The sequence below is a fragment of the Arachis duranensis genome, chromosome 9 (assembly GCF_000817695.3).
Source record: "Arachis duranensis cultivar V14167 chromosome 9, aradu.V14167.gnm2.J7QH, whole genome shotgun sequence".
NCBI classification, from domain to species: domain Eukaryota; kingdom Viridiplantae; phylum Streptophyta; class Magnoliopsida; order Fabales; family Fabaceae; genus Arachis; species Arachis duranensis.
The window spans coordinates 663,673-683,596 of NC_029780.3; the positions used below are offsets into that span (position 1 = coordinate 663,673).

General features: G+C 27.1%; 2 protein-coding genes across 3 annotated transcripts; one reads left to right on the forward strand and one right to left on the reverse strand.

Moving 5' to 3' along the window:
- The first annotated feature begins 3,588 nt into the window (after positions 1-3,588).
- On the forward strand, positions 3,589-14,178 carry LOC107463775 (metal transporter Nramp6). Of its 2 annotated transcripts, XM_052253927.1 has the most exons (15): positions 3,589-3,646; positions 3,725-3,860; positions 3,963-4,041; positions 4,149-4,189; positions 4,470-4,548; positions 4,653-4,757; positions 4,836-4,945; positions 5,050-5,231; positions 5,303-5,372; positions 5,459-5,632; positions 5,719-5,823; positions 6,200-6,331; positions 6,410-6,505; positions 6,681-7,024; positions 14,057-14,178. In XM_052253927.1, exons 2-14 carry the CDS (start codon positions 3,756-3,758, stop codon positions 7,008-7,010), a joined length of 1,608 nt encoding a protein of 535 aa, XP_052109887.1. In that variant the 5' UTR covers positions 3,589-3,646; positions 3,725-3,755; the 3' UTR covers positions 7,011-7,024; positions 14,057-14,178. The 2 variants fall into 2 exon arrangements, with proteins under 2 accessions (XP_052109887.1, XP_015938127.1); XM_016082641.3 differs by lacking the exon at positions 14,057-14,178 and having other exon boundaries at positions 6,681-7,604.
- LOC107463776 (cinnamoyl-CoA reductase 1) lies at positions 9,412-14,910 on the reverse strand. Its single transcript, XM_016082643.3, has 5 exons — positions 14,633-14,910; positions 14,083-14,237; positions 12,889-13,074; positions 11,649-12,001; positions 9,412-9,757 (listed from the first exon to the last, which is right to left on the reverse strand). Exons 1-5 carry the CDS (start codon positions 14,784-14,786, stop codon positions 9,595-9,597), a joined length of 1,011 nt encoding a protein of 336 aa, XP_015938129.1. The 5' UTR covers positions 14,787-14,910; the 3' UTR covers positions 9,412-9,594.
- Positions 14,911-19,924: the final 5,014 nt, after the last annotated feature.

Genomic DNA, 19,924 nt, shown 5'->3' on the forward strand with positions numbered 1-19,924 from the left:
GTCGATCTCCTTACAGTCAAAACGAAATGCCCTGCATAATGCCATGTACAGATGTGCTAGGCATGCCAATCCCCAACTGTACTGTCCAATACTGCCAAAATCACGAAGCAAGGGCAGAAACTTTCAGTGCACAAATGCCCCAAACTTGTCTCCAAACAAGATCGTACCGATCAACAACATAACGTGGCACTTCACATACCTTTGTATAATGTTTTCATCAGTCAACTGTAAACGTTCTTTCAGATCACGAAGCCATGTCAGTTTTATGCAGCTTCCTCTACAATCTGACTTTCTCAGTGCAACCCTAAATTGGTGCAGACACTCTGCCTCTAAGGCTTCAAAACTACTTATAGTCATCACTGTGACCAGAAGACCGTCCGTCGGAAGACCAAGAATTAAGGCCATATCTTCCAGCGTCACAGCACATTCACCAACCGAAATGTGAAAAGTATGTGTGTTTGGATGCCACCTTTCGACTAAAGCATTTACCAGTGCTTTCTGACATTAGACTATTCCAATTTGGGACGCATGATAAAAACCAGTAAATCGTAAATGCTCCTCCACCCTATCATCATACCGATCCGGGGGGACATGGTGATCCCACGTCAACATCGGTAAACTCTACAAAAACATAAAATACTAGTCAAATTATTAACAATTACTAATTTACTACTAAAACATCATAATTTTCTAACTAGAGCAACTAATTTATTAAAATCATGCTAAATTTTTTGTTAATTACCAAATTTAGTCATTACCATCTTAACCTACTAATTAATTAACTATCATTATTAATTATTTTTCACCATTAACTCAACAACAAATATTAATTCAAATCACACAACTATCATACATAATTTTACTAAATCTAATTAAAACAAACAATTTTACTAAATTCAATTTATTAAGTAATAATATTTTAACTTCTAAATTTAATTAATTATCTGAAAGCTAACTATGAACAATAAACAAACGCATTGTATTGTATTTTACAAAACCTAATTATTAATTAAAATCATCAACATTATTTCAGAAAATTTGGCACCCATTTACTTTATTTACTGTTACGAAAAATTACTATAATTTATAAAGTTATAATTTCTAAAAATAATTAGTTTCACAATCACCCACAACCACAATAATAATAATAATAATAATAATAATAATAATAATAATATTGTGGTTGCTATATATGTTCTTAAGGTGAACTATCTCCAACAATAATTATAATTAAATTTCTAACAACAATAATAATGATTCTGAAATATAAAAAATAATTAATAAATACACTTACATAATTATCATAACTGAGATAATTTACAATATGAAATTTAAGGCGATCAACATCTCTATATTTTTTTCTTTGGCATTTTAATTTGTTTTGGATGAAGCAGAGGTAGCAAAACTCGTTGAAGGATGAAAAAGAGGGGAGAATGGCTGCTGGGTGGAGATGAAAATGAAGCTTTGAGAGAGACTCGAAAGTAGATGTGGATGAAGTAAAGAGGGTATGTTGGTTAAGGGGGCACCGTCCTGGGAAGCAAGGCGCCTGCGACACGTGGCTGCGGTGAACAACTCGGATGGTTCATGTTGTAGGCAGCAAATCAGACCCTCCAATAAAGCCCCTCCCACTTGCATCGTTCGATTTCTCTTCTGCTGACACTACATGTAGGTAAAGCACACCTAATCTTTATAACGGGATCTTATTTCATTCTAACTTCCATAATAAAATTAAAAAGTGTAATAGATACATCTAAAATATGACTTATATAGATTATTCTTTATGTGATTTTAGAGCATAATATAATGGAATGTTTATTTTTTTTATAAAAAATAAAAAGACTCAAATTTATAGTTTTTTAAGTAAATATAAGAATATTATATTATTTAAGTTATAATTTATTGGCTAATATAATAAAATAGTTGTTTGATATAAAAATTGTTCATATATATGTACCTATTACTCAATAGAATAAAACTCACGCTTTTTCTAGAGAAAAGTAAAATAAAAATAAATAAAAATCTGAAAATCTGAATAGGTCCCATAGACACGTGTGCCTTTGATTTCAAGAAAAAAAATTGTAAATTGCATCATTTTGCAGTAAAATATCCAATCAGAACTAAACACGTCATCTTATTGATTCTCTAAGGGGTGCAACATAGCAAGAAAACGAGTAAATGTGTGAATATGTCAACCTTGGAAATTGTAATTGCCTAATTGGGGTGATTTTGGTATTAAATCTAGATATCATTGAATTTGTATACAGATTTGCAACATATTGCAAGAATTTTAATCAATAATTCAATCGACTTGTTTTATATGGATTGAGTAAAAAGAATAAATAAGTTCTCACTTCGGATTCATTTCTATAGTAATTAGTAATTACATAGATTTTTATCCAAAATGAATTAAATTCGAAGTCACTAAGTGATACGAATTTGTATTAAGAACTAAAGAGAATTAGAAATAATCAGAGAAAATTAAAAAAAAATTAGAATTAGAGTAAAAAAAAGAAAATAGAATTTTTAATTATATCATATCTATCTCATATTATTACATCATACTTTTATTTATAGTATAATTCTCTAATTAAGTTAGTTCAATATTAATTCTATTACTAAGCTAGCACAAAAAAAATGTAGTTGTCAAATTTTTTTAATATGAAAGAAGATTTAAAATTTTAAATGACGTCTTGTTTATTTAAAGAAAATTAATTTTAGACAATTTTTTACTTGCAAGTTTATGGACCTAGGGCTTTAAATACCGAAAAATTCTTTAAGAATGAGATCCGACTCTATTTAAAAAATAAAATAAAAAATTTATAGGTTAAAGTATAATTTTTTGTTCGTAAAATTTGTTAAAAATTAAAAAAATAATTTTAATTTTTTTTAGTTTTGTCTCTAAAACTTTTTATTTGTATTAAATATATCACTGATAATTAAATTTTTAAAAAATTTAGAACCAATTCAATAATAATCCATAATAACTATATATGATTTATTTATATTGAAAGCTGTTCTTGTGAAATTATTGCTAAATTGATCCTAATTTTTTAAAACATCAGCCATCAAATATATATTTGATATAAATCGAAAACTTTTAGAACAAAATTGAAACAAAATAAAATTTAAGAATATTTTTAAAACTTTTAACAAATTTCAAGAATAAAAAAATATACTTTACCTAAATTTGTATATCAAATATTATAATTGTTAAACTTAGATTAGTCGAGTCACTTCACTCATCTACTTAAATAAATGTCGAAAGTTTGAATCCCGCCTTAAATCGAGGGGTAAAATATTATAGTGGTTAAAAAAAATTCTTATTACTAAAAAATCTTATCTCTTAAAAAAATAATTGTTATGTATGCATAAAAAATAACTATTAAATTAATTATCATATGAGATATATACTTAAAAAATACTAAAGGATTATAAGACTAAATAGTAATAAAAAATAATAAATTAGGATAATCTCCTAATATTTTTATATTTAAATATAAAAAATATATAAAAAGAATATAAAAAAAAAGTTTTATTTTGTTCAAGTTTCACATCAAGTCAAAGCTTATATAATACATAATAAGAGAGAGTGAGAGCAAGCTAAGTTCCTTCACCTCTTCTAAGTTCTAAGCATCTCTTCTCATTGGTACATATCTGCAACTTCACTTCACACTCTTCCTTCTGTATGTCCCTCTCAATCTTCTTTTTGTTCTTCTCATTTCAGGGAATATATAGATTCTTAGAAAGAGAAGGACATGGCTCCAGAGCATCCACAGTTTATGTCAAGCACCGGTAACCACAGCTTCACAAATGCACCCTTAATAGACTCCATTGATGTTCACCAAATTGAAGTTCCTGATGTGAGTTTCCCTTAGCTTTTCTTCTTCTTCTTCTTCATATTATTATTGTTATTATCATTAATAATATTATTAATTATTATTGCTGTTGTTGTTGTTTTGCAGAGGAGGAGTTGGAAGAATTTATTTGCATATATGGGGCCTGGATTTCTTGTTTCTATTGCATACATAGACCCAGGAAACTGTAAGATCAGTTATTGAAATAAAAAATAAAGGAGCTATGTGCAAAGTTATTTATATGCTTATGATTTATATAATGATTTTTCTTTCAATGTTCACAATAACTTGCAGTTGAGACGGATCTTCAATCTGGAGCACAATATAAATATGAGGTATGCATTTATGTATTTAAATGCAGTACTTTAGTTAGGGAAAAAATAATATGTTAGTGTAGACATATGTTAGTACTTTAGAACAAAATTTAAGATAATTTCTGAATTTCTGGTGTAGACATATTTTAGTGATGATTTTTTGTTCAATTTTTTGTACCTTTAGAAAGACAAAAACCAAGCAATATCTTAAGGATTTTTTTTTATATTAAAACATGTTTTAGCATATACTTATGCTCATATTATATATTACAATTTTTTTGGTCACATCTTTTGTTTACAGTTACTTTGGATTGTATTGTTGGCATCATGTGCTGCTCTTGTGATTCAATCAATGGCAGCAAATCTTGGAGTTGTAACTGGTACTCAATTTGATTAACAATTTTCTTTTTTCTTAACTGAATAATTTTGATTTAACAGATACATGGGTGCTGAATTTCATTTCTGTTTTCTTTGGTTCTTCTAGGAAAGCACTTAGCAGAGCATTGTAGAACTGAATATCCGCGAGTACCCAACACGATCCTTTGGATTATTGCCGAAATTTCTGTTGTGGCCTGTGATATTCCAGAAGGTGAAAATTGCCATGATGAAAAACTAATCAACCTTGTTAAACAAAAACATAAAAAGTTTTGTATGATTTTCTATGCAGTAATTGGGACAGCTTTTGCATTGAACATGCTCTTCAGTATACCTGTTTGGATTGGTGTTCTTCTTACAGGGCTAAGTACATTGATTCTCTTAGCATTACAACAATATGGGGTAGTTTTTGTTATGCACTACACATTTTTTTTCATATGGTTACTAACTTACTATTTATATATAAACAAATTGATTGATTTTTCTATGTTATGCTGTTTTAACAGATTCGAAAACTCGAATTCTTAATTGCTTTTCTGGTATTTACCATCTGTGCTTGCTTTATGGCTGAGCTTGGATATGCAAAGCCTGATGCAAAAGAAGTTGTGAAGGGTATGTTTGTTCCACAGCTTAAAGGAAATGGTGCTACCGGCCTTGCAATTTCGCTCCTCGGCGCCTTGGTTATGCCGTGAGTTCTTTTCTTGTGTCTTCTAGAAGCTTCTGTTGATGATATGTTCCCTTATGCATTTGCTTCTTCAGACACAATCTCTTCCTCCACTCTGCATTAGTACTTTCGAGGAAAATACCTCGATCCGTTCGTGGAATCAAGGTAAGCATTTAGCATTCTAGAATGGATTCTGCTTTTGTCACAAGAAATCTTCATGGTTATGATTTTTCCATTTCATTGTTTGATAGGAAGCTTGCAGATTTTACATGATAGAAAGTGGATTTGCTCTTATGGTGGCCTTCCTCATAAATATCTCTGTTATTTCTGTAAGTGGTGCAGTTTGCAATTCTTCAAATTTGAGTGCAGATGATCAGAAGAGCTGTGAGGATTTGGATTTGAACAAAGCCTCATTTCTACTTAGAGTATGTAACACCATAACACTTTCCCTTTATAAAAACTCTTATTTTCGGAAACTATTGAAGTTTGAGGATGATTTATATATCTTCAGAATGTGTTGGGGAAATGGAGTTCAAAACTCTTTGCAATCGCTTTGCTAGCATCTGGTCAAAGTTCTACCATTACAGGAACATATGCAGGGCAATATGTCATGCAGGTATATATACATATAATCGAGGGCTGTTAGATGATAATTTAGTCAAACTGATCAAATCATTTAACTACTCTCAGCTATTAACTTCACGTGAAGTTAACTGCAGCTGAGTTTTCACCATGACATATATAATATCAGATTCTATATATTATTTCAAGGTTTTCTAGATTGAATCTATTATTTCAAGGTTTTCTAGATTTGAGACTGAAGCCATGGATTAGGAACATGTTACTTTCATGTGAAGTTAATAGTTGAAAGCTGTTAGATGATAATTTAGTCAAATATGTCAAATCATTTAATGACTCTCAGCTATTAACTTCACGTGAAGCTGCACCTGAGTTTTCACCATGACATATATAATATCAGATTCTTATTTCAGGGTTTTCTAGATTTGAGACTGAAGCCATGGATTAGGAACATGTTAACTCGTTGCTTAGCCATTACTCCAAGTTTGGTTGTAGCACTGATTGGTGGCTCTTCCGGTGCCGGAGAGCTCATAATTATTGCATCTGTAAGGCCATCTTAATGCTTTTGCTTAGAAAAATTATGATAATTGAACAAAATGTGTTCTTGATTCTCTGCTATTCAGATGATATTATCATTTGCGCTTCCATTCGCGTTGATTCCACTTCTCAAGTTCACTAGCAGCAAAACCAAGATGGGAGAACATGTTAACTCTTTGATGGTAAATTCTTTGAACTATAACATGTTTAAAAGCTCATAGATCAAATTGAATGTTTACTTTTTAAGAGCCGTTAGATGATTTGACTGATTTGACTAAATTTTCATCTAACAGCTCTCAGATATCAACTTCACGTGAAGTCGACTTTACCTGATTTTTTTACCTTTTTTGATGTTAGATCGCGTCTGTTACTTGGATGATCGGGTCGTTGATCATGACCATAAACATATACTACTTAATATCTAGCTTCATCAAGCTGCTTCTTCATGCTAAGATGAAGATGGTTGGAAAAGTGTTTGTGGGAATACTAGGATTCTCCGGCGTGGCGGTGTACTTAGCCGGAATTGCATATCTGGTGGTGCGGAAGAACAGAAAGGCCACACCGTTTTTGGCACTAACATCAGCAGCAGCAGCAGAGGATTGCAATGAGTCACTTTCTCATCTTCCAAGAGAAGACATAGTAAGCATGCAATTGCCTGAGAGAATTGTTAGTCCAGCAGATATTTGAATTTGTCTACAAGGGTAAACATCTATTTTAATAAAGATTTTACAGATATTATGCTTCTTTCTTTTCAACCAAGATTCGAATCCGGATGCAGCGTATTAAGAGGCACATGATTTACCAGCTGAGCGAAACTTCAGCTGCATGAGTAGCTGATGTTGTAACATGCATGCAAACATTGGGTGGTTGGACACTTGGACGAATCTGAAAAAAAAAATTAAGAAAATCTTTATTTTTCTAAAAAATAAAGCCAACATTATTAGGAACCTAGGTCCAGATATACTTGTTGCAAAACATACACCACTGAATTAAGACTTTTTATGCATATAGATGCACATATACATGTATGTTTTTCTTGGAGAAGGTACACTGGGCCTGGACAAAATCACGGCCACCTGACAATTCTAGGAAAATGTTATTTATACACTAAAATCAGTTACTAAAATCAGCCACTAATGTATTTATATAAATACATGTATGGTTTAATTTATTTTCAATATATATTTATATTCTCGTATGTATTTTATACTAATAACTAATTTTAGTGTACATGTAACCCATACTTTTAATATCTCAAATGACATAGTTTTTCTTTTCCCACCTAAAGGTCTCAGATTTGAGTTCCAAGGGTTACAACCGATCAAAAAAAATCTCCAAATTATTGCTGCAACGTGTGTGATAATCCATCTAACAAAAATAAAAAGAAAACACATTTCACTTTTTTTAATCAATTTAGATTGATCTAATAATTAGTTTATTAGTACGTGCGATAAATTTTTAAATAGAGTTTAAATCTACGATAAATTAATTATTAATCTATCGAATTAAAAGATACCATAAAAAAAACACATTTTACTCTTTTTTTTTCACTTCCTCCATTCTCCATCCATTTCAAATAACTTTCTCTTCCTTCCTCTTTTAATTAGTTTATGTTAATATATGTTAGGTTCGTATAATAATTAAAGTAGGTTAGTGTAGCTAGTATTTAATATAATGATTAACATAGAATGGAAAAAGATTATATGAGTAACAATATTAAGTGCATATAAAAAAATTAGCTATAAAATTAATGATTATATATTTGTATATAATTTAACTATAAAAAAATAAAAACAGATTAAGTCAGACCAAATTTTATCTGATTTTTAATAAGTCAAGTCTATAATAATGTAGTTAGTTGGCTGACTTTAAATCTACTATAAATTCTTTTTTTCAAAAGAAAGGAAAGAAAGGAAAGGAAAGAAATTGAGTGGATTTTTATTTTCTTTAGATGTGTTTGGTTAAAAGGAAAATAAGAAGGAAAGAAATGTTATAAAAAGATAATTTTATCTCTATATTATAATATATATTGAAAAAAGTGAAGGAGTAATATTAGAAATAGAGAGAGAAATATTAGTTTTTTCTCCATTTTCTTTTCAATATTGGAGAGAAAAAAAATTGGTGGACTCCATCAGTTTTTTTCCATCCATTTTCTTTCCCCTCAATTTTCCTCTTCAACCAAACAATGAAAAATAATCATTTTCTTTCCTATTTTCTTTCCTCCCTTTTCTTTTCTTCTATTTTTCACTCAAACAAACATAGCATGAATTTAATTTGAATTAAAATCTGTTAAAAAGTTTGATATATTTTTTTAAAAAAATAAAAATTTTAATTTTCAATTAATAAAACGAGCGAGGAGGTTAATGCATGTCCTCTTCTTAATTACACGACACTTCTTAATTTGTCCCATGTGCCGTACCAGCCAGTAGTAGTGTATTAAATCATAATTTTGATTAAATAAAAAGGTGTATAGCATGTGGAGCTGTATATGTATGTATCCAATTTTACTATTAAAGAGTTTTAAAGCTTCAAGTTATGTAATGTGAAAACAAAAGATTCAAGGAGAATGAATGTTAAATCTTTGTTTCAAAAAAATAGTTTTCTTTTTTATTTAATAATTTATTATTTAATTTTATTAAAGGGGGAATGTTGGATTGACCTGAGAGCACTTTATACTTTATACACGTTCAAGGAAATCAGAAAGTACTTGCCCTCTTGTTATATAAATACTACTAAAATAAATTTTATTTTTATTTTTTCCATATTATTCCTGTCATTTTCAGTTCTACCAACTAAAATCCATTAATATTATTATAGTCTTTTAGACAAGGCGACAATAATTATTATGAAGTAGCGTCTCTTACAATTCTGAATTTATGCTTCATTTTTTATAAGCTTTTTTTTTTCTTAGTTTTATGAAACTTTAATTCTTATAATAGTTTACTACTTTATATTTTGATGCCTCATCAAGAGGAGTAGCTAATTAATATCTACTAAATTAAAATTATAAAAACGAATATTTATCAACAATATTATAATAATATAGGGATTATATTAATCAATACTTTTACTTTGCAAGAAATTAAAATAATAAAAATGAGAAATAATGACATACATATCTTAATGGTAAAGAATAACAATAGAAAAAAAAATACATGGGTCTATATATATATAGACTCAAATTAAGTAACATTATGAACTATTATTTAGCTTAGCTTAATTATATAATTTTACATGAAATTATATATAATTATATATATATAGACCTTAATTAAAAGTGATTTGGAGGAAGAGGAAGGTGGCCATTTTCCTGAAGATTCTTGACAGTTTCATAGAGACACAAGTTCACTGGGGTGAATTTCATTCCCAAATCTTTGAGCCTTTGATTTGAAAATATGTAGGGTTTTACTCTTGGGTTCTTCTCATCTGAACATCTGCACATATAATTAAAACTATTTTGTTAATTTTTTATTCCACAAAATTACACTATCAACTATATAAAATTTATTTTATTATTTTTTTTAAGTAGGATAAGCATGTAACTACACAATACTTTATTATAAATATTAATTAAGTCCCGTGGTTGCTTTTGTAATTTTAAAATTGTCTTTGAGATTGAAATTACCTCTTCCATTTTATTCCAATATTCTATGATTTTTTTAAAATAAAAGTCTTTTAGAACAAGCAAGAATGATGCAATAATTGAGGGAATGGAAAAAAAATATAAAAAAGTCAGAAGATTTGTATCCTTATTACTTATCTATCAATATATGATAATAAATAAATAAATATTCATTAATAAGAAATTCAATGCAAGTAACTTAAAACCATGTTTTACTCAAGGAATCATAAATATAAAAAAAAACTATTATAGACGATTAGGTATATATAGGGGATTTTTTATTTTAATATAGAAGAGTGAAGATAGTTTTACATTAATATTACAAAAAATAGAGTTTTACAGTATTTTGGGAGTGCTGTTCTGTGCAAGCACAATACATATTATACTGACAATACAATACGTAGACACGGTATATTTACAATACGCAGACTGTGTATTGTAATTTAATATTAAAATAATACAATATGTAGTTTGTATATTGTCTTTATAAATTAAAAAAAATTGATCTGATAATTCGCACTTTACGAATTCTATAGCCCCAAAATTTTGTAAAACACCATAATTTCTAATATTAAAAAATTACACCCATTTTTATTCGATATCCAAAAAAATTAACCATGTATAGGCTTTTATATATATATATATATGAGAAAAAAGGTAGGTTAACTTCTTTTTTCTTTTTTTTTTAAATAATAAAATAAAATAAAATAAAAGTGGTAGGTCAATGGCAGGAGACACTATCAATGTCAAAATGTAACAAGCAAGTGACAAGGACATTAGATATGGTAAAGACAAGTAAGCTCCATGTATGGTTCATATGTTTGGATTTCAATTTGACTTGACTCTTCACAATGCAAAGTCAAAGTTGTTACACCTACAACTTGAGAAAACCATTGCTATATTTACAGTGTGAATTAAATGCTCAAAATCCTTAACCACCTAATTACCTCTAATTAGGAAACATTCAAACAAAACTGCGCTCTAATATTATTTCTACAACTAATTCAGCTTTAACAGTTACAAAAAAAGCACTCTCTCTTCCATTTTAAAAATAATATAAATATTAAGAGAGGTAATAATAAATTAAATTAAATCCTACTAATTATTTTAAAAAATTATTTTTTTAAAATAAAAAGATTTTACATTCAAAATACTAGTAGTAACTAGTAATGCCTTTAATAATAAAGCCGGTGAATAATGACATAGATTCATTATTAATAACTGTACTTTATATTGGTGGAAATTCAGGTGCAGTCGATTTTCTGAGAGCTGTTAAATGATTTAACTGATTTGACTAAATTTTTATCTAACGGTTCTCATCAGATATCAACTTCACGTGAAGTCGACTTCACTTGAATTTTCACCCTTTACATTACTAGCAACTCGTTAATGCTAGAAAAAAATTAGTCTAAATTTATCTTATTTAATATTTATTAATTTTAATAATAATTAATAAATATTAAATAAAATAAATTAATTTTTTTTACCAAATATTTCTGTAATTAAAAATGGGAAGAAACTCACACCTAATTTGGTCATGATGTCCCTTAAAAATGGGAAACAAATTGCATTTGTCAAACAAAATCTCAAACAACATTTATTTTCAGGGGAAATTAAATTATCAACTACTACTACCTAATTAGGATTTGTGCATAATTAATCATAATAAAAAACAAAAAAATTATGATGAGGATTAGACTTACTTGGTAGGAATAGGGTACTCAGGAAAATACTTGGCTAAAATTGCAACAACTTCTCCACGGTGTAAGGAACTCTCAGCACAAATGTATCTACCATTGGCAGTAGGTGTCTCATACACAAGAAGGTGTGCCAATGCAACATCCTTAACATGGACATAAGCTTGAGCAGCATTGACAAATGTCTTTGCTGATCCTGTTAGGTATTTTAGGATGTGAATTGTGCTTGCATTTATGGTTGATTGTAGCAATGGACCTAGCACCAAAACTGGGTTCACCACAATTAGGTCAACTCCTTTCTCTTTTGATATTTCCCATGCTGTTTGTTCAGCCACTGTCTTCCCATAGCAATACCAATTCTACAATAATTATTATTAATTCATCATTAGTTATTACTAAGAATCATTGATAATAAAAACCATGTGTCAATTGTCTTTTTGAATGTGCAATTTCATTTATTAATTACATTCTCATCAATGATTGTTATTAATAATAATTTCATTATTTCAATCACACTATGTGCTTGTTTGGACGCCGTTATCTTGATAAAAAAAGATCTTTTTTATTTTTTAGCGTGTTTGGAAAATTTCTAATAGTAAAAGTAAAAACACTAGAAAAATTAAAAAAAATATATCTTTTTTGAGAAGCTGTAATTTATATATTTTTTTTAAAAAAGATGTTTTTCATGTAATAAATGAACAAAAAAGTACTTTTATATTGTTATACCCAAACATAATTGATAGATAAAAAGATCTTTTTATATGAGATATCCAAACATAAAATCACTTTTACTTTTACATAAGATCTTTTAAAAAAAGATAACTCGAAAAAAGATCTTTTCTTAAAAGTTCATCCAAACAAGCCCTATGTGATGTCAATCTGTCGAGGAGTTTTATTTAAGAGTTTGTCATTGATTCGTTGGTGAATAAATTGCTGCATACATAAGACGAAATTCAAACTTTTAATACTTATTTAATTAAATAGACTAGTAAACTAACCACTAGACTATTGATTATTTTATCGAGAATTAGAGAATAAAAAAATGTTTAAAAGATAATAAAAAATTAGTTTAAAATTATATTATTTCATATTCTTAATTATTGTTTATTTTATTTTGAATGTTTTAATTATTAATAAAATAATTGAATAATATTAGATAATAGAGGTAGTGATAAGTAGTATATATATATATAGTAATTACTAATTTAGTAATTAAAATAAAATAATGAAAGAAAATGAATTAAACCTTAGTGTTCTTGCAATACTCCAAATCACTCCAAGATGATTCATCAACAATTTGATCCCTGCTGGTTTTGGGGTCCATATAAACTGTTCCAATGGAGGAAGTGAAAATCACGCGCCTCACTTTTGCTTCTGCAGCTGCCATTATCACATTCCTTGTTCCATTCACTGCTGGTTCCACCATCTCTTCCTGTATTAAATTATATATTGTGGAATATAATTATTATTTATTTCATATCTTCTTATTCACATTCACATATAATTACCTCAAATATATATTCAAGTAGTGATGAGATTTTTTTTTTTTAAGAATAAATTATACTTTTTTACTTAAAGTATGATGATTCGGGTCAAGTTCAATTTTATAATAATGAAACGATAAGTTTCAGATATGCACATATATATGAAATAATGGACCATACGTATAAACATTGGTATAATTAAAGTAATGGTGTTAATGATTTATGAAAATGTGGTTTATTAAATATAAGAAAGAACGTGGGACGTGGCAATTGCATGATAAAAGAGAAGAAGAAAACAAAGGGAATTGTGTTAAGTAGCATCCAAATTAATGAAATTATTCATCATGCATGCACTTTTCCCACCAATTAATTAATTGTATTTTTTTAATTAAAAAATATTCTTTTCAAATCTAGAAACTCAGGAGCGTAGTTAGTGTCATGCGAATTTAATAGTTAAAAATTATTAATTTCGCATAAAATTAACTATAATGACGTATATCTAAATTTTTACCTAAAAACAAATATTACTATTTAATTTTTATTTTGATTTTTAATTATGTTTATATAAATTTTAAACTTTAAACTCGATAATTAGATATATCTTTTGGTTTAAATTTTTAAATAATTAAAAATTAAAAAATTTATGAATAATTATATATTTAATAAAAAATATTAAGAATTATAAAAATTTATTATTTTTTATTATTATTTAATTATTAGTTTAATTTTTTTAATTTAAAAATTTAATAATATATTTTATTTTATATTTTTAAATATCAATAACTAACTGATAACAAAAACAATAAATTCTAATGTGTTCTAACAAAAACATTCCTTTAACAAAAAAATATTAACAAGAGATTAGGCCAGGTTAATTAGGTTAATAATGCTAACAAAATAATTGGTTGATTTTGGATATTTTTGTTGAAGGTTGTAAGAAATTAAAGAAAGCTTACAGGGTTGTCAGTGACTGGAGAAGCTGTGTGGAAGATTCCATGGCAGCCATGAAAAACAGACTTAACAGATTCAAAATCAAGCAGATCAACTTTGTGCAGAGTTAACCTTTCCTTTGCTCCTTCCAACTCTCTCAGATGCTGATTCTTTGGATCATCTAAACAAATCATATATTATTACTACTTAATTAAGTTTTCATTCATATACAATAACATGTTATTATTATTGAATAACAATATAGTAATAATAATGTAGCACTCTTTTTATAAATACATTAATTTTATCAAAAGTTAATAAATCTTCTATAAGTAGTAATGAAAATATGAAAACTTTAGACCATACACATATATAATGATTATTAATTAATTATAAGGTGAAAACTCAAGTGGAGTCAACTTCACGTGAAGTTTATATCTGAGAGCCGTTAGATGATTTGACTGATTTGACTAAATTTTCATCTAACAGTTCTCAGGTATTAACTTCATGTGAAGTGGATTGCACCTGAGTTTTCACCTAATTATAACGAATGAAGATTATGTTATGCATGCATGCCTGGGTTCCTGAGTGTTCCTTTGACAGTGTAGCCTTTCTCCAAGAGAAGCTTAACAAGCCAAGAGGCTATGAACCCGCCAGCTCCGGTGACACACACCGTTTGGCCGGAAACCGGTGAGGCGGAGTCGACAGCGGCAATGGCAATGGCAGGCATCTTCTAATAATAATAATATTAATATGAAGATGAGATTTGAATGTGTAACTTGTTAAGAAAGAAGAAGAAGAAGTAAAATGTTTGGTTGAGATTTGAGTGTGTTATGGAAGGGATATGATATATATGGTAACCAATCCATGCCTTTTTATAATTACAAGGAACATGCTCGCTCATTCACTCGCCTACTAATACGTCTTTCAATACATATATTATATTGGAAAAATTTTAAGTGTATCTGGAATATCGGTTAGTTTTAACCGTTAATATATATATTTTTTATAATTTAGATCAATGGTTAAAACAACAGAAATACCAATATTTCAGGTACATTAAAAATTTTTTCCATTATATTATCAGTAGTATCAATACCTATATATATTTTATATTTGAGAAAAGATACATCGATCCTAACTTTTTAATTCTTGGATATTTAAGTTTTTTAAGATTTAAAAATATATTTAAGTCTTTGACCTTTTCAAAATCTGGATATATTGATCCCTAAGTCTAATTTGTCAAATTTTAAAAATTTTTACGTGTGCATTCAAATCAACTAAGTTAGTATAATAGTGAGAGTTATGTTTGATTTTTTTATTGAGTCTAACAGATTCAAGTAAAATATGAAAAATTAATATGTCTAGATTTTAAAAAGTCAAAAATTTAAATGTATTTTTAAATTATCAAAAATTTAAATATCTACGAATTAAAAGATCAAAAACCTATTTATCATTTTTTTATATTTTAGACTAACTACTCAAAATGCTTATCTATCCGACAAATTTTAGCTCAAATGTTTTCTTCTTTAATATATATATTTTTTTCTTCCAATTCTTCTATGTCTACATAATTTGTAGTAAATACTGTTTTTTGATATCAATATATTTTTTATAATTAATCATAGCTTTTCTTTGTTTTATTAATTAAAAGTTAATTTAATTACACAATTAATTAGTAATGATTATTTTTTTATACAAGTACCAAAAGTGTTTAATATATTAATAGTATTTTTTTATTTTTATTATTCTAAAAATTCTGCAAATTATTATTCTTTTCAAATAAATTGCTTTATTTGTAGTTTTCACTAAAATTTTTAATATACAATATTAAAAAAATAAATCTTTAGATGAATTTATTATAACAAAGTAAGTATCAGATTAAGCTTAATTAGTGTTAAATAAATAATTTTTTGTTTTAATAATTAACAATAATTGATTAATTATTGAATAAGGGCCGGGGCCGCCCTACCGTGTTTGTGGAGAGAATATATGAATCTCGTGATTTAAAATTAAAGTATTTGTATTTCAAATTCAGAGTCTTATGAATCCACTTTTGAAATTTGAGTCAACCTACGCGTTGTGATAAATAGTAAGATCAAAAATAAAATAAAAAGATTAAATTGATTCAACTAGTAAGATTGTTTCCAAAAATAGTAATGATTATTAATTACTACGGATTATTTCCATAGACCATAGAAGAATCTACGGTAAGTCATGATTATTTCTATAATAAAAAAGGGTTTGACTATAACACATAGTTAAGGTTACATACTTACATCTAAAAAAATGGTGAAAGGTAAAAAAAATTTAGATAAATTCTAATGTATCCTTTATCAACCAGCTAGAGATCATGTTACTCATTTTTTTTTAGTAAAGTATCGTTTTTGTCTCCAACATTTGAGGTAAATTTTAAAGTTGTCCCTAATGTTTCAATTGTCCTATTTAAGTACCTAACGTTTCAAAATTAATTCAATGTTGTCCTGCCGTTAGGAATTCATTAACAGAATTGACGGCGATACAAAATTGACACGATTTTAAAACTAGGGACTTAAATAGGACAAAAACGATACATAGAAATAAATTTTAATTTTATCCCTCAATAATATCAATTTTTTACTATACATAGTATTCAATTATTTTTTAATTATATCACTTTCATTCTAAATAAATTAACTTTTTTTTATAATTTTACTCTTAAAGATTTTTAGTCATCATGAAATGTTTGTAGAATGACTAGTATATAAATTTACGAAAAAGAAAAAAATAATATATATACAATAAAATATAAATTATGCCTTTTGTCTCTAATGTATTAAAATTTTTTAAAATTATAAAAAAATAAATTTATTTAAAATGAAAGTAATGTGATTAAGTACACTTTACTTAGATATAATTAAAAAATAATTGAATACTATGTACATTAAAAAATTGATATTATTAAAAGATAAAATTAAATTAAAATTTATTTTTATATATCATTTTTGTCTCCAACGTTTTCGTCCTATTTAAGTTCCTAACGTTTCAAAATCGTCTCAATTTTGTCCCACCGTCAATTCTGTTAACGGATTCCTAACAACTGGACAACATTGAGTCAATTTTGAAACGTTAGAGACTTAAATAAGACGATTGAAACGTTAGGGATAACTTTAAAACTTACCCCAAACATTGAAGACAAAAATAATACTTTACTCTTTTTTTTTAATGCTATTTGTACATTAAAATTAGTCATTAAAATCAGTTACTAATGTATTTATGTATAAATACATACATACACAATTTAATTTATTTTTAAATATATTTATATTTTAGCATGTATTTTATACAAATAACTGACTTTTAGTAACTGATTTTAATATATACGTAGCATCACTCTTTGTTTTTAGCAACTCTCAATTTGATAAATTAAAAAATATACAATTCCCTTTGTTTTTTTCTTCTCTTTTATCATGCAATTGCCACGTCCCACGTTCTTTCTTATATTTAATAATAAACATATTTTCATAAGACGAACAATAATGTCTCTTAGACACAACACATGCATGATGAATCCAAAAATATCTAAGTACATTGATTTTAACATGAACTATATATTTAATTTGCTATTATTATCACTTGAAAGTTGTTACAGAATATTGTCATCATCCTGGCTGCTAATTAAATATATAGTTAATTGGATTTAAAAGGAAAGCAGCCTTAACGGCTTAATTAATTAATCAATCAATTATTATTATTTATCATTCTATAATAAATTAAAATTATCATTTTTGGCGGCCTTATATAAATGATAATATTTAAGAGCAAAATTAACATATATATGTACTTTAAAAACTAAATCTTAGTTGGAGACTACACCCAACAACTAGACATTTTTCTTCATTTTGAAGACATATAGTCAACAAATTTTCTGCACTTAATTACTTGATGAAGAGCTTGGATTATTAAACAAATTAAATTTTTCTTCTTTTTGAAGACTTTGTCAACAAATTTTTATAAAGTTGAAAGAAATTATATTAGAATAATATTGAAGTAGTTGTTTTTATTAAAGAAAAACAATAATAAATATATAGAATAATATAATATTAAATGCAGTTATTGTTTGAACTATTGATGTTGAAAAATTTTTTTATATATCAAATTATATTGAGAAATTATTGTGCTACACAAGAATTATTTTTTAAATTTTAATATTAAAAAAATCATATTTGAGTAGAGGATGAATGAGATAGATGGGCTAATGGATGTTTGAAAATTACAAATAAATTTAAAATCATAAGTTTTGAAAGTTTAAAATTCTCATAAAATAGTTAATTTTTGTTATTAAACTGAAAATTTAGTTTGTGAAAATTTTAAATTATCATAAAAATATGTAAAATTGCCACAAAAGGCAAAAAAAATTTATAAAAGAGCTCATATTTTTCTTAATTAATAACCGAAAGAATTGATTATAAAGGTTAATTTGATAGGATATGTAAATTGCTGGAATACGTACTTACAAATATAAAAATTAATTATTATAAAAATACTATGTGTATATTAAAATTAATCACACTACACAAATTAATTAATAAATATATGTATTGTTTAACTCATTTGTAATATATATTTTATATTAATTGATTTTAATAATTAATTTTAATATACACCTAGAATAATTAGTTGATTATAAAGGGTGATCAATGTAGTATTAGATTTTTTTTTGTCAAATGTAGTAATATAAAGATTAGAATAATATAAGCTGAAATAAATGAATGTAATATTAAAATAAAATATTAAATGGAATTAATGCAAGTTACATATATATTTTTAGTATATCTTAGATCATATGATTAACAAAAAAAAATGAAGAGAAGATGTAGGTATGTCGTTTATAATGAATTGAAAAGAAGAGAAGCCTTGATGACATAATTATTATTGAGCACCTAATTATATTTTAAACATTATAATTAGCTAATTTTCTTAAAATAAATATAGGTTAATTATTTGTTGAAGAAATCACATGAATCTTTCTATATCATATATTTAACATTCTTTCAGGCGGGATAATTAAAATTCTAAAGTACTCAAAAAAAAAAAGTTATATATCCACTCAAACAAGTTAAAAACTCATACATGCTGCATGCTTAATAGTTAATACATCGAAATCTTTTTAACAACGTGAAAAGCATTTTTTATTTTATTTTAGGATGTTAATTGTTGAGCATGAATATATATACATTCAACATTTTTGTGCCACAAAACTTTTCACACTCGTTTCCCATAAACAATAACTAATTAATTAGCATATATATAATTTCAATTCGTCCCTTTTCAACTATACTTTAATAAATTTCAAAGGGGTGAATTTTTAATAATTTTTAAACGAATATGATTATAAAAATTCAACTTTTTTATATATAATTGAAAAGTACTAAAACCGTGCTTTTTTTAAAAAAAAGTAACTTTGGATAATAGAAAATGAACATTTTCACATTTTTATCATAGCATTTTCCCAAAATAAAAGTAAAAAAAAAAAAAAGTAGCTTTTTCACCCCACTACCAAACCTTTTTCTTTATTGATATTTATTTATTGTTACTAGGGCTGTCAATTTATATCCTATTTACGGGTATTCAATTCATACTAACTCGTTCAAATATGATTGTTTACCCTACCCGCTACAGATAGGGTAGGGTGTGGTGTGAGTTCGCTTGCGAATAGGGTAGGGTACAGGTTCAGTAGGGGTGGCAACACTACCCGAACCCGCGGGTACCCACCCCGCTCCTACCCGCTCGGAGCGGGTAATTACCCGCCCCCGCACCGGGGCGGATTTTAACGGGGCGGGTTCTTGGGAGGGGCGGGGCGGGGCGGGGTCGGGTTTAGGTTGAACC